Below are 25,636 nucleotides of genomic sequence, written 5' to 3'. Positions count from 1 at the left end.
GCGTATTCACGTGCTGACCCAATGACAACATCAATTAAGATTACAGTGAGCATGGGACCATTGGGATTTGACTGTTAATCAATGGAAACGTGTTGGCTCTTTGGGTGAATCACAATTTTTGCTACACTAGGTCGATGGTTGTCTTCACAAATGCCAACATCGAAGTAAATGGCGACTTTAAACGTGCAGCATGCCACGGACGCAGGCTAGTGGCAGCAGTATTATGCTATGGAAGACATTCTCGTGTGCTTGCACAGTACCTGTGATAGTAATCGGACACGTTGACAGCTGCGAACTGCCTGCATCCCTTCGTGCTTGGTGTCTTCCCCGACAGTGATGTCATCTTGCAGCAGTATAATTGTTCGTATCTCAGAGCCAGAACCATGTTACAGTGGTTTGAGGAGCCTTATAGTAAACTCCCCTTGATGTCTCAGCGACCAAATTTGTGTGGTATAAATCCTGTGGAACCGTCTGGGTCCCTATCGGGCGCCATCACCGTGTACGCAAATCGGCAACCTCAGTGTGTCTACGATCTGGGAAAAACCCGGGAATTTTTTCATCCGGGAGAAAACCGGGAAAAACCCGGGAATTTTTTAGAATTCCGGGAGTCTATTATTGTTTTAGTTTTCAGTTAATGTTTGTGATTTTGACTCGTAAGAATCAACACTCCAACAAAGGATATTACTGTATCCCGCTTCTACGGAATAATACTGCAGCCATAAAACATGAACGAGAGGGAAAAAAACGAAAATAAAACTTAAGTCGCAAAGGAAAGCACCGTATATAACAGCAAAACATAGTGCTCATACAAGCGTCTGCCTACAGCAAGGTGTGTCAAAGGCTTTAGGAAGACTATGCAATGCTTCCTAACAACAAATTGCTTCCGATGAGCGTGACGTGACGGACAGTACTGGTACTCGAGAAAATTTGCATCTGAATCTGGACATATGAATTTGCACTTTAAGCCGAATTATGCATTTTAGTATGGTTCACGAAATTCCGATGCTCTTGAAGTATCCTCTGATGTCTTGCTTCTTTTGTTAAATAGTGCAAGATCTTTTAATGTTTTACACGTACGAACATACGTGCTTCCTGTGTCATCGCAGCTGCGCACGAGTAGTGGCGCCTGTTATCTGGCGCTCTCTGGCAACTGCTGAAACGAATCAGTTTCTAACAGGTCACGGGAAAACATTGCGGATGGTTGTTTGAAAAACGTTACTTTCAAAGTAAATTTACTTGTAAACAAGATGAGCAATGTTCGAGAATGTACGATGAATTTCTTAAATCACAGAGCGTATGACTCTCGATTAAAAATCAACTCTTTGAGGACGACCATTAGAAGAATTTAGAGCCCAGAAGATCAGAAATTTACTTCCTTATTAAAAATTTTACTGGCACATTTGTGTGATATATCTGAAAGTGTAACTCGCGCAAAAAGATCACATTATATGTGGAAGCTTAGCATCTCTTTCAGCTTATTAATCTTCGAGACCACGATTATATGTGAAAGCTTTGTTTTTCTTGTAGCAACACTATGTATATTAATTTAAACCATTAACTTTTCCTATTTGTGTTTTCCCGCTACTTAAGAGTGATCTTGCTATTGGCTGGCTACATCACGTGTCCTGTCTTCGGCTGGCGAGATCATGCGACATGAGCTATGACTGGCTTACAAAAGCGCGTCGCAATTTCGATTTCAATGCTTTGCAAAGTAAAATGCGGTGTATGGTGGAATTCTAATTTATACCTTCATAACACGAAAATATGCAGCGTACATGTTGCTGCATATCAAAGATCTTTCCAAAACGTCTTTTTTTATCCCTTAGTTTCGTTTTCTAAAGTGCCGGGAAATTCTACGTCGGCATATAAAACTATAAACATTCAAAGGACTGATAGGTTTTACAGTGACGAGGAATATCGTACTATCACTTAACACAAGAAAAGTGTATATTCACCCGGGAGAAAGTGTATTTTCAACCGGGAAATCCGGGAATTTTTTTTCCTTGTCCCTGTATACACCCTGAACCTGTTCTTTACGCGAATTACGTGATCTGTGCATAAATATCTAACACCATATACCTCCACAGATCTAAACAAAACATTCAGTTTTATTGGGATATTTGTTCATACAGACAGTGCATAGGTGATCATGACAGCACATGAGTTATTCATAATCATCATTTTATGTATATGTCTGTAATATATACTTCAGATCACAGAATATCGGTGTGCGTTTGCAACTTGATGGAACAGAAAAGGTTATAGCATTGCTACAAAAATCAAAAGCCCTGTATATACTGCACAGTTTGCCAATAGTTACTGTGGCAACAGAAAGACGTTTGAAACTAAAATTGAGAATTGCAAGTGCTGATATGGAAGAAAAGTAACACATAATCGTTGTTTGGAAAGATGCAAGAAGCCATAGGCATAACTTTCTTTCCCTTGTTACCTAGGTAATTAACTCTTCCTTCTTTTTACATATCTTCCTTCTTTTTACATATCTTCCTTCTTTTTACATATCTTCCTTCTTTTTACATATCTTCCTTCTTTTTACATATCTTCCTTCTTTTTACATATCTTCCTTCTTTTTACATATCTTCCTTCTTTTTACATATCTTCCTTCTTTTTACATATCTTCCTTCTTTTTACATATCTTCCTTCTTTTTACATATCTTCCTTTCCAAAACTACTTGAGAATGCTCAAGATTATATTGTGAGTCAGTTTGAGATGTGGTTGCATGTACATAGTGTTCTGTTTCAGATATTACTGATATGCAGTGCTGCTTTTATTTTGATGGAAATACAAACATTAATATTTCTTTAATTGTGGATATTAGGAACACAAACAGTATTTAACTTAGTTTATCGTGCATATTGCAATATATTTTAACATTGAGCTATTTGAGACATTCCCAATGTAATAACTGGTAGAAAGGTTCTCAGCCATAGTGATTGGTGGTGGTGTCTAGATTGCACAACATTTCTACAAGGCACGGGAAGATGACGAGCAGTTGCTTCCTAGAAATATTGTGTAGTCCAAACAATATTATGGAATGTTAGAGAACTTTTAGAGCCATTTCAACATTTGCTTAAATATACCTTAGTCCACTTCAGTACTCCATCAGTTATTTCTTCTGTCTACAGTTCATGGTGTTTCAGTAGATACGTGTTGTCTCCTCCCACTACAAGCATGTTCAGTTTGTGTGCGCTGATGGGTTGCACTTCTTAGCTGTTGTGTGCGATTGTTTAGTGTCAGAATCACTTTTAAAACTGGTTTTATCAGGTTTTCGGTACAAATATCAACCATGTATTATTTTTGCAACATATTTCTTTCTTAAAGATGAGTTTTCCCAGCACATTATCCATACGACATTACTGAATGATAGTACGCAAATACATCAAATTTCTGATTTCTCTCCTCAAGATTTGCCATGGTTCAAAGTACAAATTCAGCTGAACTAAATTGTTTTTAGAGTTCCAAAATATTTATTTATTTCTTCCAGTTTAATTTCTCATCAGTACAAATCTCTGAAGTTTCTGCCCTAATTATTTCCTCGCCATGAGTTAACACTTCTCATTAGAGTGCTTCTAGCTAAGCAGAACTGAATATGTTGTGTCTTTTTAAAAATTGAGGTGAGACCACTCACAGAACCAGTCAAAGAACATTGTTTACCATTTCTTCTGTTGCTTTATGTGTGCTTGCTTGGATTGATTACAACCCAAGTGCCATCTGAAGAGAAAAAAAAAGAAAGAAAAGAAAAAAAACATAATCCCACTTCTATATTACACAGGTGGTTCATTCATATGTGAAACAATAGTGGACCTGTAATCTCATCTACTTACAATAGTTGAGTTATTAAGTGCAGCTTTCTGCATTACTTTGGTTAGGTATGGCATTATCCAATGGTGGGCTGTACTGTCAATCCCATAAGTCATCAGTTTATCAAGGAAAATATTGTGGATCACACACATGCTTTAGATAGGTCTTAGAAAATACCAGCTTGATGCTATTTTGTTATTTAAATCTTCCAATCCACATTGTGATTTACTGAGGATAATAATGTTGCTCAGGCACTACTGTTCTAGAATGCATCACCTTTTGAAAATTTTGGGAAATGTCAGTAGTGAAATGGGTCAATAGTTACTGACAATTGAGCTGTCACCCTTCATATAGGGGGGCTTAACAAGGGCATTTTCAATCTCTCTGGAAAAATGCCCTGAGTTAGTGATGCATTACAGATTTCAGAAAACAAGTCTACTTTGCTATTGGCAACACCACCAAATCCAGAGGAGCCCTTGTTTTGGAAAGAAAGTGTAATTTTCTGAATATCAAAATGAGAAGTGGATGAGACATCCATATAATTTAGGTTTATGTGAGTTGGTTTTTCAACACACTGCCTTGATTTTTCTCTTAATCTGTGTGCCCCCTATATATCTTCTACTACATTTAACATATGACTGCCACATCCATAGTGATTGATGTTTCACTGCTAGGTCGGGACAGGTACACATCAGGCGTTCAGTTCTGCTGTGGCCAATGGCGGCTAAACAAGTCTCGTTGTGTTAAGAAATGTTTATTAAATGTACTTGCTCTCTGTGGCTGATCATTTATTGTCCTTTCCTTTAATCAGTAGTCATGTTTTTTCTGTTCTGTGGTATGTTGCCCTGTCCCTCATTTCACTACATTCCATATATATTTAACCCTGCTGTTGGAGATACTGACTTCTGACATTATGTGCCTGTTCCTTGAATTTTCATAAATTTTTCCTAGTAATTTTGAGTAGTTCTTGTAGCGTGTAATAACTGCGCCATCATTATTTGTTTTTGCCAACAGATAAATTCCCTATTCCTTTCACAAGGCACTTTAGCCTCTGTAGTGATCCATGGTTTTTTATATAGCTGTTCACTGTCATCTGATCAGCTTATGTGGAAAGCAATATCCAGATAACAATAAATTTTTATAATGGAATAGATTAAATTTTACGTCAGTATTTGGTTCTTTATAAATCTCATCCCAAGTAATCTCTTACAGACTATTCTTAAAGATTTTTCTTCTTGGGTCATTAACAATATCGATTTCCACGGAGGAGTGTTTATACTGTAAAGCATAATTAAATTATGCCAATTTCTGCTGAAGATTGTATAAGGCACTGTCTTATTTATCGTAACTGTGTATTATTATCTGGGAGAACATTTGTTAGTGGGTGTACGGTTATTTTCTACATACACTTTTTATAACTAGAGTCCTGCAGCTAGTGTAAGATGATTTGATTTATTTATCAGTAACCAGTTTTAGGCTTGAGCTCATCTTAAGAGAATGGCATATGTTCACATCTATGTGATTACCCTGCTATTCACAATAAAAAACATAAAATCAAACAAGATATTTGATACCCTCTGAAGGTGGGCTTAGGTTCAAGACTAATTACAGGCAAATAATTCATTCATCAGTGATGATGTAGCTTTTTAAATATAGAATCATTGTTACATAAAACTGAAAAATGTTAGTGGCTAATGTTGTAGATCTACTCCCTAAGCACTGCAGGTTTTATTGAAAACCAGTTAATTTCAAAAAGTCACTGGATACAATGTCCTTTATTGTTCTTGAACTAACAGAACAAAGACTTCTTGACCGAGTATCACAGATTCTTCATAAAGAAGTCAACTGGAGAGCATGTAGTACACATTAGCTACCTGAGAGAAGTAAGGTCAAGGCAAATTGTAGCAGTCCTTAAATTTGCCACTGCCATTTGCGTAAGCGATTTGCTGCTGGCTGATGTATCGCTCTGCGGATTGGTTGACCAATCAATTCATTCATTGAGATTACAAGAGGTTATAAATAAAATATGGTATTCTTGGAGGATGTGAGATGACTTTTAAACAGATAAAATAGTTTTATTAGAATTAGAGCTACAGAGGATATGAAGTTGCATCAGTACACTGCCAGAAATAGTGAGAATCAGTCAAATGAAGGGTAGTGGGAGTTGCTAGTGGAGTTGCAAGTCCTTATGCATATGTTGGGAGCTTTTCTGTGCAGAAACACCATCCATTTTCTCTCATGAGTTCTAGTAAACATTATGTAATACTGATTTCTCAAGAATTGCAGTCCTTGTTTCCAGTCTGTTGTGAACTTGATGCGACAGCGACAACATCTTGCCAGTTACATTAATGTGGTGTTTGACATTAATGTGCAATAATCACTCGCAGACAGCAGGTCACAGCACTAGTAGTGGAGGGTATATAGTGCATGTTGGAGGTTCCCTGAAAACAGATGAGGTATGAAAAATGAAATGAAACAACCTATGACATACAACTGACACTAATTGAGTACAGATATTACTATTTCTCAATGCTTGTCGATGTTTCTTGGTAACTGTATACTTGTGATGAACGGAAATGGTAAGGAATTCATTGATTCTGTAATGGAAGTTTTTCAAAATAAATGAAATGTAAATTTTGAGAATCATTGTAAAACTGGCTTCTGTAAAATGATAGGAACGACAATGAAAATAATAGAAACAGTTCATTTGGTAATAAAAAAGGGAGCTCAGGGCTTGATCGCAGTAAGCAGGTACAGTAATGCAGAGCTGAAGGGGCCTGCACGAGGTAGAATAGGATGCAGAGCTACATCAAACAGTTCTCAGACCAAGACCAAGGTGACAATAATGAAAGAACTTGCCAAAATGGAAACTAATAAATTTGAATAAAATCTGTACAGGCATTAAGCCACTTCATTGTCTTTACAGCTGTGAGGGCAACTAGTAGTGACTGAGAACAATTTTTACACTATGTGCCATTAACGGACTAGTTCCTGGAACTCTAGGCTCCTTAAAGTGAAATAAAAGTAACAAAAAATTTGATAGGTTTGTGTGTATTCAATAATAAAATAGGAAAATCACTTATCATAGGTTAACAACATGCAGTGGGAGAAAAAATCATACATTCTCACGTACCATTTCTTCTTACTTGCATTGGCTTTGCAATGCCACTTGCTTGTCTGTTGCACAATTTTACTGAAGAGCCACCTGTTTTCAGAAACTGTTTATCATCTTGTGCATGCGTATATGTGTATGCGTGTGTGCACATGTTACCATAATGCATGTTGGCATCTAAATCTAGCCTTCTAATCTGAGTGGTATCATACGGAATAACTTACTGACATTTCAATTTACAGCGTAATGGTTCAGAAACGTATGATGGTGTGTTCAATATGTATACTGGTAAGGACAACATCGAGCTTCTGGGTACAGTTGCCAAATGGAATTACAACAGTTCTACACCTTACTACGAGCGACCATGCAGCGATGTCACGGGCACCACTGGAGAACTCTGGGGGCCAATCAGAAATAAAAATGATGTTGGGATATTTGCTCCTGACATTTGTATGTAAGTAATTTCTCCTTATTTTTGTTGCAGGACAGATTGATTATTTCAGTTATTTTGTGGTGAACTTGGAAAATATCAGAAATGAGGTCAGAGCATTGCTTAATGTTAATGCATTTTGTAAATGGCCAATGCTGCTCCATTTCTTCTCACAGTCTGAGCTATGCAGTTTCAGTAGGATACATTCACTGTACCACTTTTCACTCATGATACAGGTTTAGGAGTGATTTTCTGCAGTTGATCACGTATATCTATATCTTTCCTTATTCTCTTTCATCTTTATCCCGAGAAGGAATTTCAAAAGATATTAACGCAGAGCTGGGCACAAAGGCTATGCTTCCCTGGCACCTCATGTACACCACGGGCAGGTCAGTTGCTGTAAGAATGGGATGACTGTACAGCTTGTTAGAAAAAAGTTAGCTGTCTTCCTCGTTGCCAGGGCCGTACTGAGGAGTTCACAAAATAAGCGCTTGCTGAGGGTGAAGGCACATTGGGGAACAAAAAGTTAACCAGAGAAAAAACTCTGTTTAAGAACTAACCAGAACTATTTCAGATATCATTTATCTGTCTGCAGTGTGCAAGTTTCATACAGCTGCCTGCTTATGGTCATTAATGGAGTTCTTGCTGCTACTTCACTATGGTATTGTAGGACCCCAAAAGGTTGGGGAATAAGTAAAATTAAAAAACAGTTGCTAATGTGCTATTTAGCAAAAAGGATTCAGATCTTTGCCACTTTATGCTGACTGAGGAGTGGAGTGACTCACTACAGCAGAGGAAGTATGGAAAAATAGTGCGTGAGACATCCAGTCAATCCGTCTTGGTGGGAGGGGGTGTCAGGCAATGCAGGTTTGGCAGTTCTGTCAGGGTCGTGGCAGCACCTCGGTATTGCTCTGCTTGTCACAGGTAGAAAACACAGCCCTATTTTGACTCATAACTTCAATTCTGTTTCTAAATTTCATTTCAATTTCCTTTCCTGCTTATTCACAGTACAGATTGGAAAACTTGTGGAAGAGGTTGCAACCCTGCCTCACTCCCTTCTGAACTATTGCTTTCTTTTTGTGCTCTTCGACTTTTATAACTGCAAGAATGACATATTGGACTGATGGTTTGGAAATACCTTACATATCAGGTGGGATAGTTTTGTCAGGCTGGCTCTCCCAAGGATCTGGGTAATAATGAGGCGCCTTATTTTAACGTTGGTCATTCAATGCTCTGTCAAATGCTGCTCACAATATCATACCTCCCATGTCATCTTAATCTACTTCCTCTCCTCTTTCTATAATATTGTCGTCAACCTTATTTCTCTTGTTTAGTTCCTCTATTTTCTTTCCACCTTTCCGCCTCATTCACCCAGGCTTCTGGGCAACTTTTCCTAAACCTCACCACTCCTTTTCCTTCACTTCCCTTCCTTCCACTTGAACCCTCCTTCCAGGAGCCACTGGCTCCAAAACCTTACAAACTGTAATACCTTTTGTATGTGTGTTCCCCTGCTGCCGCTTGGTGAGTAGATTAATGTATAAAGACATCTGTTTTCCTTTTGTCAGCTTCATTTTTATATTGTCTCCTTTTGTCAGTTAAATTCAATATTTCTTTTCTCATTTGCAGACTTCCTATGAGGCCTTGTCCTTGTCTTATATCATTATAATTTTCTGCTTTTCTGCAAGTTTTTCAATTATGATTTGCAGTCAGTAACCAATAAATTATGGTCAGGATCCACATCTAACCTTGGAAATGTTTTACAGTTTAAAATCTTGTCTTGAAATCTCTGTCTTACCACTATGATCAATCTGAAATCTTCTGGTGTCTCCATGTCTCTTCCACACATACAACCTTCTTTAATGATTCTTAAACCAAGTCGTAGCAATGTTTAAACTATGTTCTATGCAAAATTCTAACAGTTCTTTCCTACCTTTCCTCCCATTGAATTCAAGTCCACCACCACAATTAAATTTTTGTATCTCTTAACTATGTGAGTGAGTTCTTTTATCTCATCATTCATCCTTCCAGGCTCAATCATATGTACATGTAGTTGGTATATAAAAATGTAATATGGTATCTGGCTCAGCTATGATAATGCGTTCATTATGCTGTTTGTGGTAGCTTACTTGTGTTTCTATTTTCTTATTATTATATGTACTCCTGTATTACCTCTATTGGATTTTGCATTGATAATCCTGTACTCATCTGTCAGATGTCCTGTTCCTCCTGCCACCACACTTCACTAATTCCCATTTATGTAACTTATGCCTACCCATCTCTCTCTTAAAATTCTCTAATCTACCTACCCAATTAAAGAATGGGGAGCTTCGACCCGTAGAATATCAGTTTCGTTTTTTTCTGGTGACAACATCCTCATGAGTAGTCGCCACCAAGAGGACTAAATAGGGGATTGTTTTACTTCTGGAATGTTTTACCCAGGGGATGCCATCATTAAGCCATACAGTAGAGCTGCATGTCCTAAGGAAAAATAACAGCTACAGTTTTCCCCATTGCTGTAAACAGCAATTTTGCCATGATAGCTAATGTTAAAAGGCCAGGTCATTCCATCACCCGATTATTGCCCCAGCAACTATTAAAAAGGCTGTTGCCCCTTTTCAGGAACTATGTATTTGTCTGGCCTCTCCATGTATTAATGCCATGTCATGGCACCTCCTGTATGGCTATCTGTATCATTGAGGCACCTTGGCAAGGAGGCAGGAAAGGGAGAAGGGGCGAGTTTCAGTACATACTGGCATCAAAAGGAAATTTCACTTGTTGTGGTGGTGGTGGTGGTGGTGGTGGTGGTGGTGGTGGTGGTGGTGGTGGTCAGTCCTGAGACTGGTTTGATGCAGCTCTCCATGCTACTCTATCCTGTGCAAGCTTCTTCATCTCCCAGTACCTACTGCAACCTACATCCTTCTCAATCTGCTTAGTGTATTCATCTCTTGCTCTCCCTCTACAATTTTTACCCTCCACTCTGCCCTCTAATACTAAATTGGTGATCCCTTGATGCCTCAGAACATGTCCTACCAACCGATCCCTTCTTCTGGTCAAGTTGTGCCACAAACTTCTCTTCTCCCCAATCTTATTCAATACTTTCTCATTAGTTATGTGATCTACCCACCTAATCTTCAGCATTCTTCTGTAGCACCACATTTCGAAAGCTTCTATTCTCTTCTTGTCCAAAATATTTACCGTCAATGTTTCACTTCCATACATGGCTACATTCCATACAAATACTTTCAGAAATGACTTCCTGACACTTAAATCTATACTCGATGTTAACAAATTTCTCTTCTTCAGAAACGCTTTTCTTGCCATTGCCAGTCTACATTTTATATCCTCTCTACTTCGACCATCATCAGTTATTTTGCTCCCCAAATAGCAAAACTCCTTTACTACTTTAAGTGTCTCATTTCCTAATCTAATTCCCTCAGCATCACCCGACTTAATTCGACTACATTCCATTATCCTCGTTTTGCTTTTGTTGATGTTCATCTTATATCCTCATTTCAAGACACTATCCATTCCGTTCAACTGCTCTCCCAAGTCCTTTGCTGTCTCTGACAGAATTACAATGTCATCGGCGAACCTCAATGTTTTTATTTCTTCTCCATGGATTTTAATACCTATTCTGAATTTTTCTTTTGTTTCCTTTTACTGCTTGCTCAGTATACAGATTGAATAACATCGGGGAGAGGCTACAATCCTGTCTCACTCCGTTCCCAACCACTGCTTCCCTTTCATGTCCCTCGACTCTTATAACTGCCATTTGGTTTCTGTACAAATTGTAAATAGCCTTTCGCTCCCTGTATTTTACCCCTGCCACCTTAAGAATTTGAAAGAGAGTATTCCAGTCAACATTGTCAAAAGCTTTCTCTACGTCTACAAATGTTAGAAACGTAGGTTTGCCTTTCCTTAATCTTTCTTCTAAGATAAGTTGTAAGGTCAGTATTGCCTCACATGTTCCAGTGTTTCTACGGAATCCAAACTGATCTTCCCCCAAGGTCGGCTTCTACTAGTTTTTGCATTTGTCTGTAAAGAATTTGTGTTAGTATTTTGCAGCTGTGGTTTATTAAACTGATTGTTCGGGAATTTTCACATCTGTCAACACCTGCTTTCTTTGGGATTAGAATTATTATATTCTTCTTGAAGTCTGAGGGTATTTTGCCTGTTTCATACATCTTGCTCACCAGATGGTAGAGTTTTGACAGGACTGGCTCTCCCAAGGCTGTCAGTAGTTCCAATTGAATGTTGTCTACTCCGGGGGCCTTGTTCCACTCAGGTCTTCAATATTTTGTCTGTTGCCCAAGGATTTCTACTAGCCCTCGTGTTTTTACCTACTTAATTCTCTACTGCCTTCACTACTTCATCCCTCAAAGCTACCCATTCTTCTTCTACTGTATTTCTTTCCCCCATTCCTGTCAATGGTTCCCTTTGCTCTCCCTGAAACTCTGTACAACCTCTGGTTCTTTCAGTTTATCCAGGTCCCATCTCTTTAAATTCCCACCTTTTTGCAGTTTCTTCTGTTTCAATCTACAGTTCATAACCAATAGATTGTGGTCAGAGTCCACATCTGGACCTGGAAATGCCTTACAATTTAAAACCTGGTTCCTAAATCTCTGTCTTACCATTATATAATCTATCTGATACCTTTTAATATCTCCAGGGTTCTTGCATGTATACAACCTTCTTTCATGATTCTTTAACCGAGTGTTAGCTATGATTATGTTGTGCTCTGTGCAAAATTCTACCAGGCGGCTTCCTCTTTCTTTTCGTACCCCCAATCCATATTCACCTACTACGTTTCCTTCTCTCCCTTTTTCTACACTCGAATTCCAATCACCCATGACTATTTAATTTTAGTCTCCCTTCACTATCTGAATAATTTCTTTTATTTCATCATACATTTCTTCAATTTCTTCGTCATCTGCAGAGCTAGTTGGCATATAAACTTGTACTACTGTAGTAGGTGTGGGCTTCGTATCTATCTTGGCCACAACAATGTGTTCGCTGTGCTGTTTGTAGTAGCTTACCCGCATTCCTATTTTCCTATTCATTATTAAACCTACTCCTGCATCACCCCTATATGATTTTGTGTTTATAACCCTGTATTCACCTGACCAAAAGTCTTGTTCCTCCTGCCACCGAACTTCACTAATTCCCACTATATCTAACTTTAACCTATCCATTTCCCTTTTTAAATTTTCTAATCTACCTGCCCGATTAAGGGATCTGACATTCCACGCTCCGATCTGTAGAACGTCAGTTTTCTTTCTCCTGGTAACGACATCCTCTTGAGTAGTCCCCGCCCGGAGATCCGAATGGGGGACTATTTTACCTCCGGAATATTTAACCCAAGAGGACGCTATCATCATTTAATCATACAGTAAAGCTGCATGCCCTCGGGAAAAATTACGGCTGTAGTTTCCCCTTGCTTTGAGCCATTCGCAGTACCAGCACAGCAAGGCCGTTTTGGTTAAAAACAAGGCCAGATCAGTCAATGATCCAGACTGTTGCCCCTGCAACTACTGAAAAGGCTGCTGCCCCTCTTCAGGAACCACACGTTTGTCTGGCCTCTCAACAGATACCCCTCCGTTGTGGTTGTACCTACGGTACGGCTATCTGTATCGCTGAGGCACGCAAGCCTCCCCACCAACGGCAAGGTCAATGGTTCATGGGGGGAACTTGAGAAAACCAAAAAGTTATGAGACAAGGGTGCTGCTCAGTGCTTATATTCAGGAGGCAAAATTTTTAGTACTGCCATTAGACGCAAATAAAAGTACACAGCATATAGTCTTGAAAGAGGATGTTAACTGAGATCTTGATTCACGTTCTTGGCACTAAGAAAACATAAGATCCTTCTTCAGTGAGGAGAGAGGGATAGGTTAGGGAAGGTTCAGGTCACTCAGACCCCAGGATGAGACTGCGCCACTTGTAGCGAGGTGAGGAGGATTAATAATTAACTTTTTAATGCTAACTTAGATGGAGATAGAGAAAAGAAGAAATTTGCTCTTTCCATGAAACCATGGAGGTCTTAAAATTCCCTGAAATGATTTTGTGCAATGGTAAAGAAATAAAATGTAATCCTGATACAGATCTGAGTGATGATTGGTTTGGAAACAGACAACTTATGTTTCAGAAGAGATCCAGTACACCAAACATTTAAACCTTCTACATATAGCCATAGTTTGTAACTGCTGTGTTCTCTTCTATAATATGCTGTTTTGATGGATCACAGTGGTCAGACATTAAATTTGGAAATTATTCTCAAATTTCTTTGGCTGCATCACAGTGTTAAGAGAAATCTGTAATAGTATATTTTCTGCTGTAAAAAAATATTGTAGTAGCATTGTACATAATGGGTGACACAAATGAGTAAAAGTTTAATAAAGAGAGAGAGGGGCTGGCCAGTACTTACCTCAGCGCAGTACAGCCGATAGATACACAAAACAGAACAGAAAATTTACGTTCCTAGCTTTCGGAACTTTGTTCTTTCATCAGGGAAGAGAGAGGGGAAAGAAAGGGAAAGTGGATTCAGTTACTCACAACCCAGGTTATGAAGCAACAGGGAAAGGAAAACAGGGAGGGTAGCAAGGATGGAGGCATGGTTGTCAGAGGGAAGCCAAAGATAATTCTACTGTAAGTACTGTGCCAGCTTTAAACCAAAGAGGATGCATACAGAAGTAAAGAGGTATATAGTATAAAGATTAACACAACTATGTAGGAGCATGTCCTCCAGCATAATTCTAGGAACCTAGGAACCTAGGAACCTGCTACACCGTATGTGCCATTTGGCTTCTCCCACCCAACACCAGTCCCTCGGAACTGCGGAGATGGGAACTTGCACTGCAACACATCCTTTCATCCCGCCATCCCCCTGGACTGAACCTACGTTAAACAAACTCACTCCCATTTACTCTTCAGTCTTCTCCTCTTTACCTTTCCTCTTTAGCCATTCATGCATCTTTTCGTCCTACATAGTTGTTTTTGTCTTTATACTATATACCTCTTTACTTCTGTATGCATCCTCTTTGGTTTAAAGCTGGCACAGTACTTACAGTAGAATTATCTTTGGCTTCCCTCTGACAACCATGCCTCCATCCTTGCTACCCTCCCTGTTTTCCTTTCCCTGTTGCTTCATAACCTGGGTTGTGAGTAACTGAATCCACTTTCCCTTCTTCCCTTTCTTTCCCCTCTCTCCTCCCTGATGAAGGAACAAAGTTCCGAAAGCTAGGAACGTAAATTTTCTGTTCTGTTTTGTGTATCTTTCGGCTGTACTGAGCTGAGGTAAGTACTGGCCAGCCCCTCTATCTCTTTGGTAGTATTTGTTTCACATCTTTATATGAGATTTTCCATTAATCATTAAAAGTTTAATAAGCTGGATATTCATAGACCTGGAAGAAGCGTTGTTGCACTTGAAACAAATTCGCCTGAAGACTGTGATCATTAAATGCACTGGCAAGAGTTTTTTTTAATTTACGAAGAACTCTGTATCCTGCTAATAAGAGGTTACAGGGAAAATGTGTGATGATAACTATGCTATCTGAAAAGCACTGCTATTAGTATAGAGAATTGTGATATATTTTTAAGGATGGACTTCTCTCCTTTGGGTTCTATAGAGTGAAGATTTGTTGAAACACTGTGATTAATTTTTACAGGACACTGAAGTTGAAATACAGTGGTGCAGCAGAGTTAAATGGATTGGAAGGCTACAGCTACCTTTTGCGGGACAATGCATTCAACAATAGTGACCCTGAAGCATCTTGCACATGTCTACAAGATACAGATTGTGTACCTGCTGGCCTATTGAATGTATCTGCTTGCCGCTATAATGCACCTGTCTTTGTATCACGGCCGCACTTCTTATTGTCTAACTCATCACTCCTTGATGCCGTTGAGGGACTGAAGCCTGATCCAGAAAAACACAAATTAAGACTTGGTCTTGAACCTGTAAGTAGTTTTATATTTACAACATAGTTGGACTTAACCAGTGGTTATTCCTGTACTTACATTTCTTTGTAAACAAAATGCCTTAAGCGTGCTGCAATATTGAAATTTATTATCAGTGTGTAGGCCATGTAGCCCAGTGGTTGGCAGTTAGTTCGTGGACAATTTTGGAAGATGTTTGCTAGGCTTGGCATTGGGTAATCCTAAGTGGGTTACAGGTACATCCATAACACATTAGTTGTTTGTAGTAATCATGAGAAACAGCTCGGCCACTTCCTAAGACATCCGAACAATCTCCATGCTAACATTATATTTACTATGGATGTAGAAAAGGATCAACAGCCACCTTGTCTAGATTTACTGGTTATGAGGACTGGTGGGGACCTGGCCCACAGCTTGTATCAAACTGACAAACACTACCAGATACCTGTAAAAACTTTCAAATCATCACTTGAGCCACAAAAGAGGTGAGATTAACACCTTATAATGGATGGAAGACAAGTATTGAGCTGCAGCATCTCGAAAGTGGAATCAAATCCCTGGAATGCATTCTGAAGAACAGGTACTTCATCAGCTATGTGAGAAGTGTTACAAACCCTAACAGCCAGCAGAGTAACATGTAAGAAGAAGAAATCTCGGGTACAGTCTTTGTGACATACATTCGCTAGATGACAGATAGAATCTGCCATACATTGTGAATACACAGTGTAAAGACTATATACAAACAGACCAAGATGATCAGATACTGTCTCAGATCAGCACATGGCAAAGAAGTCTCACCTACCAATCTTCTATTCACTGACCATGAAGACATTAGATCTGTTCACTTAATGCAAGTGTTTAGATTGCCAGAATTAAGAACTTACAGAATGAAGGAACCGGGGGGGGGTTATTAACAGATAGCAACTTGAATAAATCAAAGTGTTCGTCTAAAACCAGAATAAATGAGAGATAATCTCATTAGACATTGGAATGAAATCGGTCCACAAGTCAGCCATCTTGCTGAAGGACAAGAAAAATATCTTTTTTTATTGGGAGGGGGTGGGGGCATTATAAAAACTCACCTCGTGTAAATAGAGTGGTATTTGGTAAATGGTGATGTGTTTTTGGCAGTAAACAACAAGAGGGAAAGGTGATCAGTCATGAGGAGCTGTGGATGCAAAATCAAAGACAGGCAGTGTGACAGTGCTTTCCATGTCTGCATTGTTGAAATCGTGGTATTGGTGCAAGTGAGGTAGTAAAAATTATCAAAGTAGCCATGGACATTCTGTCACTTAGCATTCTAACTAAAACTGAACTCAGTCAGCACAAGGCTTCTTTTAAAGTGATGGAAGCCAGCTCACGTACAATAAAACGGCGGCAACTACCGCATTCCTGACGGCAACAATGTGCTACGTTCTAAGATCTGTAGCTGAATGGGGCACAAAATGTGTCTCTCTGTGGTCTTGTAAATTCAGACACAGCACAGTAGCGTGTCTCCTTCAAGTAAAAGTGGCTCCAGTAGTCAACCTTACTGGGAATGGCAGTGAAGACAGTTGCTGCTACTTCCAGCCAGCTGGGCAGCCTTACCTCCTGACGTTTGAGTTGGGTAACTTGTTGCAGTGCCAGGTCAGTGAATGCATTGGTGTGTCTACTGCTGAAATTTGAATATAACAGCTTGTAACATTACTGATTTTCACTATTTTGTGGTTTTTGTAATTCAGTTGATTAGTGGACATGAAGTGATCGGTTCCTGCCATTCAGTGGTTCCTTACTTAGGCACCACGTCGGTGATTTCTGTTGGCTGGGAAAAATTGATATTAATGACCAAATGGGCCAGTTAATTTAATCATTTTTTGAAAATTAATAAAGCAGTAGACCAATGATTACTACATTGAAATCGTGATTACATATGCAGTATGAATCGACAATTGGAAACATGTTTATTATATAATTAAGCTCTCTCTCTTTTTGTGTGACTGGACTGGACAGCTATCAAGACCTCTCCATATGGGTTATATATCTTGGAAAAACCTCAAGGTTGCACCAGGCTCATCAAACATATATGGTAATGTAGGCAGGGACAGGTGGATGAATGGGGCATAGCAGAAGACATGCTTTGAGACACTGGCCGCATAATAAAATTAGTTGAGACGCAGGTTCTCACTGTGGAGAAGAGCTACCGTAGCCGTTTGTTCAGGGAAGCTGTAGAAATTCACAGACCTGACAGTGGCTATGTAGTCTTAAGAAGAAAGAAGAAAGTCTTAATACGAACAGATCCTGGATTCCTGTGTTGTGGCAAATGACTGTTGCAGGTAACAAGGGGCAGCAGTAATGACCAGAGAAAGACCCTCAGATTTTGACGTGATAAGTAAGTGTAACTTCTGGCCGTGGGCTTGACCCCAGTCCACCGACAGCAATGCCATCCTCTCGTGTTGGCAAAACATCAGAAAAAACAATAAACAAATGTAAACAGAAGGTCCTGAGGCCAAAGACAGTGCAGGTATAAAACAATACAACATGCCATGTTTGACACATCTGATATGAACAATGCTTGTTGTGCAAGAAATAGTGGAGCCCAGGAAAAAGATCACTGAACCCAAAAACACACACAGTACAGTCAACCAATGCTACTGCTTCATTCAGTAAATCTGTCCTCGGCCGGGTATCAACTGAGTATCCTTTGTGTGTCTATCCTGAGCATCCTGCTTCTCTTTCCTTCCTATTGCTCTTTTTCCTTCTATTTTTCCCTCCATGATTCTCCATAGTAGAAAATTTCCACATAATGTGTGTCCCATGCAAGATGTTTTCCTTTCGTGTATCATCCTTGTAAAGTTCCTCTCGTCCCCTACCCTCTTCAGCACCACCTCATTTCTCATTCTGTCAATCCATTTCACTTTCTCTTTTATCTTATTTCAGAACTTTTTTATTTTGGTTCTCTCTGTCTACATTTCAGAACAATAAGACACAACACTCCCAAAAGCTCTCTTCTCCATGTAGGTTCTGCACCTCACTTCCTCTGTACAGAACTGGTTAACCTCATAAAATGTGACTGGGAATTCAGAAATAGTTGATTACATAAATCTTGTAGTAGAAGCAGTGTGTTTTGTTATATGTGAAGGCAGAAGAGAAGTAGCATTGTGAACAGCGTATTAACTAGAGAACTTGTAAGAAAGAAATCAAGACATACAAATTATAGAAACAATAAAATCACACTGAGGAGACTGCAGAATGAGAATACCATTTGTAAAACAAACAAGGGAAACCAGTAGTTCTTATGTGAAATATTTTGACAAAGCACAAGAATTCATTTCACAAATAAATAAAATAAAAATCGGGCTCTAAATCAGGTTAGTAAAAAATAGGCAAAAATGCTGAAAATGTAAATGGCATGCTATATGATACAGGGAAAAGAAAAGTGATAAAGGATAATATCACTATACACACTCTTGGATGCCAACCAGAGACTCAAAAACCTAGCATCCCAGTCAGGACCATTGTAAATTCAGAAATTTCAGCCTCCTGTCAGTGTGAAAAACATCTACTAAATTTACTGGTTGAAAACTACAAATTACATGACCATACTGTGAAAGCATCACACAGTTAATTCATGTTTGTCGTGTTACTGGCAGAGTGTGCACTGACTATGCGTCTTTAATGTTAAAAGTTTATTGTAATTAAATACTTTGAAGTATGTTATTATTTTAAGTAATTCCAGTGTCAATCATCAGTAAACCAATAAAACATTAAGAAAAAATATGGAATGATTTGTGGCCAAATGCTATGTTAAAGGTTCATGCATTTGTGATCTCGTCAAAGTTGCTGGCTTCTAAAGTGGAGTTTTTGGGCTAGATTCCCAGTGACCACATCAAATTTGTTTATGGTGGGAAGATCTGGGACAATGTTAACTAAGCATTGTGAGTCCAAAATGAGAAGTTACATGGTTATGTTATGTTATGTTAACCGGGGACCTAGAAACGACAGAGAGGCTCCATCCCCGCCGCAGCTGCAGTGGTCCGCAACCCCATGACGACTACCGCAGTCCACGTCACCCCTCCGCCGCCCCACACCGAACCCAGGGTTATTGTGCGGTTCAGCCCCCGGTGGACCCCCCCCAGGGAACATCTCACACCATACAAGTGTAACCCCTATGTTTTCGTGGTAGAGTAATGGTGGTGTACGCGTACGTGGAGAACTTGTTTGCGCAGCAATCGCCGACATAGTGTACCTGAGGCGGAATAAGGGGAATCAGCCCACATTTGCCGAGGCAGATGGAAAACCGCCTAAAAACCATCCACAGACTGGCCGGCTCACTGAATCTTGACACAAATCCGCCGGGTGGATTCGTGCCGGGGACCGGTTCTCCTTCACGCCCGGAAAGCCGTACGTTCGACTGCACGGCCAACCAGGTGGACTTGTGGTTACATGGTTACTTCATCAAAGAAAATTGACACCCAAGCCACTCAAAGTGGCAACAAACTGAAAGCAGCGAACAACATGACTTCATAACCAGAACTCTTGGAAAAAAGAGGAAATGAAAATTAGAACAGTTGTTATTTTGTGGTGTACCATCAGAAAATTATTGAATTTCGGTACCTTTTATGGTAACTGGTGGACTGTTTGGGAAAATACACTCCTGGAAATGGAAAAAAGAACACATTGACACCGGTGTGTCAGACCCACCATACTTGCTCCGGACACTGCGAGAGGGCTGTACAAGCAATGATCACACGCACGGCACAGCGGACACACCAGGAACCGCGGTGTTGGCCGTCGAATGGCGCTAGCTGCGCAGCATTTGTGCACCGCCGCCGTCAGTGTCAGCCAGTTTGCCGTGGCATACGGAGCTCCATCGCAGTCTTTAACACTGGTAGCATGGCGCGACAGCGTGGACGTGAACCGTATGTGCAGTTGACGGACTTTGAGCGAGGGCGTATAGTGGGCATGCGGGAGGCCGGGTGGACGTACCGCCGAATTGCTCAACACGTGGGGCGTGAGGTCTCCACAGTACATCGATGTTGTCGCCAGTGGTCGGCGGAAGGTGCACGTGCCCGTCGACCTGGGACCGGACCGCAGCGACGCACGGATGCACGCCAAGACCGTAGGATCCTACGCAGTGCCGTAGGGGACCGCACCGCCACTTCCCAGCAAATTAGGGACACTGTTGCTCCTGGGGTATCGGCGAGGACCATTCGCAACCGTCTCCATGAAGCTGGGCCACGGTCCCGCACACCGTTAGGCCGTCTTCCGCTCACGCCCCAACATCGTGCAGTCCGCCTCCAGTGGTGTCGCGACAGGCGTGAATGGAGGGACGAATGGAGACGTGTCGTCTTCAGCGATGAGAGTCGCTTCTGCCTTGGTGCCAATGATGGTCGTATGCGTGTTTGGCGCCGTGCAGGTGAGCGCCACAATCAGGACTGCATACGACCGAGGCACACAGGGCCAACACCCGGCATCATGGTGTGGGGAGCGATCTCCTACACTGGCCGTACACCACTTATGATCGTCGAGGGGACACTGAATAGTGCACGATACATCCAAACCGTCATCGAACCCATCGTTCTACCATTCCTAGACCGGCAAGGGAACTTGCTGTTCCAACAGGACAATGCACGTCCGCATGTATCCCGTGCCACCCAACGTGCTCTAGAAGGTGTAATTCAACTACCCTGGCCAGCAAGATCACCGGATCTGTCCCCCATTGAGCATGTTTGGGACTGGATGAAGCGTCGTCTCACGCGGTCTGCACGTCCAGCACGAACGCTGGTCCAACTGAGGCGCCAGGTGGAAATGGCATGGCAAGCCGTTCCACAGGACTACATCCAGCATCTCTACGATCGTCTCCATGGGAGAATAGCAGCCTGCATTGCTGCGAAAGGTGGATATACACTGTACTAGTGCCGACATTGTGCATGCTCTGTTGCCTGTGTCTATGTGCCTGTGGTTCTGTCAGTGTGATCATGTGATGTATCTGACCCCAGGAATGTGTCAATAAAGTTTCCCCTTCCTGGGACAATGAATTCACGGTGTTCTTATTTCAATTTCCAAGAGTGTAGTATTAGTGCATTGTTCAAGTTTAATGCTAACCTTTCACATTTGCATCTGCTAAGGAAATTGAAGTAGTAAAATGAAACATTTGAAACAATACTGAAATATATTTTCAGCATGGGGATATTTAGGATTTATGATACAAATGTCAGTAGTTTTGAAATACTTCAGTGCATGTGTGTGTTTCCAAATTATCTTTATATCCTTGTGAAACTTCACGATTGCTTCAGGCTTTCAAAAGAATTGTGCTCCATTTAAAAGAATTGTATGACGTGTATGCTTTAAAAAACAAACAGTTTTGTATCTTGCGATTAAAATTCAGTGAATATCTATTTCCTTCCAGACTACTGGAGCACCCATGTTTGTGGATGCACGTTTGATGTTGAACTTGCTGCTTGAACCTGTGAAACACATTAAGTAAGTATAGTTAGTTGCATGGAAGTATAATTTTCTGTATCAGCACACAAATATTTTAGTGCCATTAATTATTAAATAATAGGTAACAATGATTTTATTTATAGATTTGATGTAAATATCTATTAAATGTAGCAAAAGGCATTCAGAATCTGAATTCAGTGCATCATTTTTAATAATCTCTACAACCTGCCCTGACTGTAAACAGTTATATCATTTTTCATATATTTGTCCATTACTTGAGGGTTAGTAACAATACAAGTTACAGAGTATTTCCTTTGACCACTGACTGTTATAAAACAAGTGCTCTAACTGCTTAATATTGAATGATAGCAGTTGAAATTAAAAGTCATTGAAGTTGAATCTGTTTTACATACTTTGAATATTTTCAACAACATGCACAAATTTATTTCAAACTGCAGTCTTTTATTTTGTACAAAGTTGTTTTTTTTTTTTTATTTTTTTATTATTTTTTTTTTTTAATGAACAACGAGCCATTCTTAGTCCAGTTCCATATTTGTAATTAGTTTGCTTTTACATTTAGATGGTTTTGACCACAGAACTACCCAGCATAGCTTGATGATCATTCATGTGCAAATAAATTCTTGGCAGTGGCCAACAGTAGATTGACTTGCAGCAATCACCCCGGTTGCTTATTGCTGACTACAGTATATGTGGAAATTGTAAAGAAGTAACAAAGTAAGCAAGTGAAAATTTATCAAACAATGGAAACTCCATGTTGGATTATCAACAATGTAAGAAAAAGATAGATTGATACTCACCATAAAGAGAGGACATTAAGTTGCAGGCAGGCTCAAATAAAAGCCACTAAAAAATTAGCTTTCAGCCACAGCCTTCGTCACAAGAAGGCGTGCGCCTACACACACACACACACACACACACACACACACACACACACACACACAGATACTGCGCATACTGTGTACATTATATATAGATTCACACAAGCAAGCACACATCACACACATGACCGCCATCTCCGGCAGCTCAAACCAGAATGCAACTGTCCCCTAGAATCGGAACAACAATCTGGAGGGGACAAGGAAGGGAAAGTCATTGCAGTATGGGGGGAGGGTGGGGGGGGGGGGGGAGAGAAGAGTGCTATCTGGTGTAGTGTGCTGCAACAAGGCTGCCAACAGGTGCAGCATTAGGAGGCTGTGGGGCAGGGATGGGGGTAGTAACGGAGCAAAATAGTAGAGGAGCAGGGAAACGTGGGTAGGTGTGTTGACAGAAGGTGGCACACAGAGGGTGGGAAACGATAATGAGGAGGTGGTGATAGGGCAGAGGAGGTGGGAACTGTTCAGTGGAGGGTGCAAGGATGGTATGTTACTGCAGGTTGAGGCTGGCATAATTTTGGAAGTGGAGAACATGTGGTAAGGATAGTTCCAATCTGAGCGTTTCAGAAAAACTGGTGGTGGAAGGGAGGTTCCAGATGGCTTGGGTACTGAAGCAGCCATTGAAATCAAGCGTGTTATTTTGAGCTGCGTGTTGTCCCACAGGATGGTCTAATTCACTGATGGCCACAGTTTTACGGTGGCTGTTAATGCTGGTGGACAGCTGGTTGGTAGTCGTACCAAAATAAAAACCTGTGCAGTGATTGCAGCTGAGCTGGTAAATGACATAACTGCTTATACTGGTGGCCCAGCCTCTGATGATGGGCTAGCATGTCTGTAACAGGACAGGACTAGGAGTGCTAGGTGGGTGGGCTGGTGTTGCATCTGGATATTTCACAGGGATATGATCCTTGTGGCAAGGGGTTGGGACTGGGAGTAGCATAGGAATGTAGTTGGTTGTTTGGAAGGTTGGGTGGGTGACAGAACACTACTTTAGGAGGGGTGTGAAGGATCTGTGGCGGGATGTCCCTCATTTCATGGCATGATGATAGGTAATCAAAGCTCTGGTGAAGGATGTAGTGTAATTGCTCCAGTCCAAGATAGTATTGTGTGACGAAAGAGGCCCTCCCTTGTGGCTGGTTCTTGGGGGTGGTGGGAGGATTGCGTCAGCATACCGGACAAGGGGCTTCTTGTCACTGCAGATACATCGTCCCTGGGTGGCCAGCCTGTAAGGGAGGGATTTTTTGGTGGGAAAGGGATGACACTGTTGAAATGTAGGTGCTGTTGGTGGGTGTAATGTGGATGGAGGCACCAGAGAGGTGGTGGTCAACGTCCAGGAAGGTAGCACGCTGGGTCGAGGAGAACCAGATGAAGTGGGTGGGACAAAAGGTGTTGAGGTTGTGAAGGAATTAGGATAAGGTGTCTGATTCTGAGTCAAAATCATTAAGATGTCATCAGTGAACCTGAACCAAGTAGGGGTTTGGTGTGTTTGGAGGCAAGGGAGGTCTCCTCTAGATGCCCCGTAAACAGGTGATTTTGGGGAGCATGTAGGTGGGTGTGCCGGGTGTCATAGGGGTGAGGAGGGCAGTGGATTCAGGGGATAGGTTTTGGGAAGGGCCTAAGTCTCTAAGGAGGGGTTGTAAGTTACGTTGGACTTTGGGTATGGGATCACTCTGGCAGAGTTTATAGGTGGAAGAGTCATGTGTCAGAGGCCTTCTACCAGGTAGTCACTGTGATTCATGACAGCGGTAGGATGATTAGGTCAGAATTTGTGTTGAGATTGTGTATGGCTGTCCTTTCTCCTGCTGAAAGGTTTGTTGCTCTGAGTAAAGGAACTGGGGAAGGTTGGTGAGGCAAAGTCGGAGGTATGGAATTCCTGTAAGATGACCTGCAGATGGTTGAGTGGGACGAGGTAAGGATCACAGTTGGATGGTGGTATGAACTGGGAGAGGCAGGGTTCAGTGTTAGAATTAGGTTGGAGAGATTTGGGGCAAAGAAGAGTTTCCATTGCAGGGATTGAGAAGAGGTGAGTAGGTGTTTGAGAAATCCAGCATGGTTAAATTGGGTGTAGGGCCAAAGATAAGATCTTCAGAAAGGATTGAAACTTCTGTGGGCTGGGAGTTTTGGTGGAATGAGTAAGAACCACAACTGTAAATCCCAAAAAAGTTTTAATCCTATCCAAATGCCTCACCTTTAGCCCTACACCTGATTTATCCATGCCGGACTTGTCAAAGACCTACTCTCATTCTCCCAATCCCTGCAATGATAACACTTCTATTCCACAATCCTTCCAACCAAAGCCAACGTAATACCAACACTGAAACCTGCCTCTTCCAGTTCATACCACCATCCAATTTTGAACCTCTCCCCATTTCTCCCCCTCCCCCCCCCCCCCCCCCCTTTCCTCCTATTTAAGCACCTGCTGGCCACCTTCCAGGAATTTCGTACCTCCTCGCCATCCTTCCACGGGTGCCTTCCTCAGAACACAAACCTTTCAGCAGAGAAAGGACAGGCATAGACAACCTCAAACAAATTCTGACCAAATCATCCACCACTGTCATTCTGAATCACAGTTACTGTCTTGTGGAAGGGCTCTGCCACTTATCAGACACGTCCACCTAATAAACTCTGACAGAGTGATCCCATACCACAAGTCCAACACAACTTTCAATCCCTGCTTTCCTTCCCAGAATCTGTGCACCCACCTTCTATATGCTCCCCAAAATCCACAAAACCCAACTGTCCAGTCACCCCATTGTAGCTAGTTATTGTGTCCCCACTGAGCCAGCCGGAGTGGCCTAGCAGTTCTAGGCGCTACAGTGTGGAACCGCGTGACCGCTTACCATCACAGGTTCGAATCCTGCCTCAGGTATGGCTGTGTGTGGCGTCCTTAGGTTAGTTAGGTTTAAGTAGTTCTAAGTTCTAGGGGACTGATGAACACAGCAGTTAAGTCCTATAGTGCTCAGAGCCATTTGAATCATTTTTGTCCCCACTGAAAGAATTTCGGTCCTCATTGATCAAATCCTATC

General features: G+C 41.1%; 1 protein-coding gene across 2 annotated transcripts in view; it reads left to right on the top strand.

The window, feature by feature from the left end:
• LOC126092595 (protein croquemort-like) overlaps positions 1-25,636 on the top strand; it is a 233,621-nt gene that overhangs the window by 175,804 nt on the left and 32,181 nt on the right. For both annotated transcript variants that reach the window (XM_049908289.1, XM_049908288.1), the window contains 3 exons: positions 7,175-7,386; positions 15,024-15,315; positions 21,683-21,756. In XM_049908289.1, the coding sequence (XP_049764246.1) occupies positions 7,175-7,386; positions 15,024-15,315; positions 21,683-21,756 (578 nt within the window). The remainder of the gene's footprint in view (positions 1-7,174; positions 7,387-15,023; positions 15,316-21,682; positions 21,757-25,636) is intronic.

The sequence above is a fragment of the Schistocerca cancellata genome, chromosome 7 (assembly GCF_023864275.1).
Source record: "Schistocerca cancellata isolate TAMUIC-IGC-003103 chromosome 7, iqSchCanc2.1, whole genome shotgun sequence".
Classification (NCBI taxonomy): domain Eukaryota; kingdom Metazoa; phylum Arthropoda; class Insecta; order Orthoptera; family Acrididae; genus Schistocerca; species Schistocerca cancellata.
This window is presented reverse-complemented; position numbering and strand designations above follow the sequence as displayed.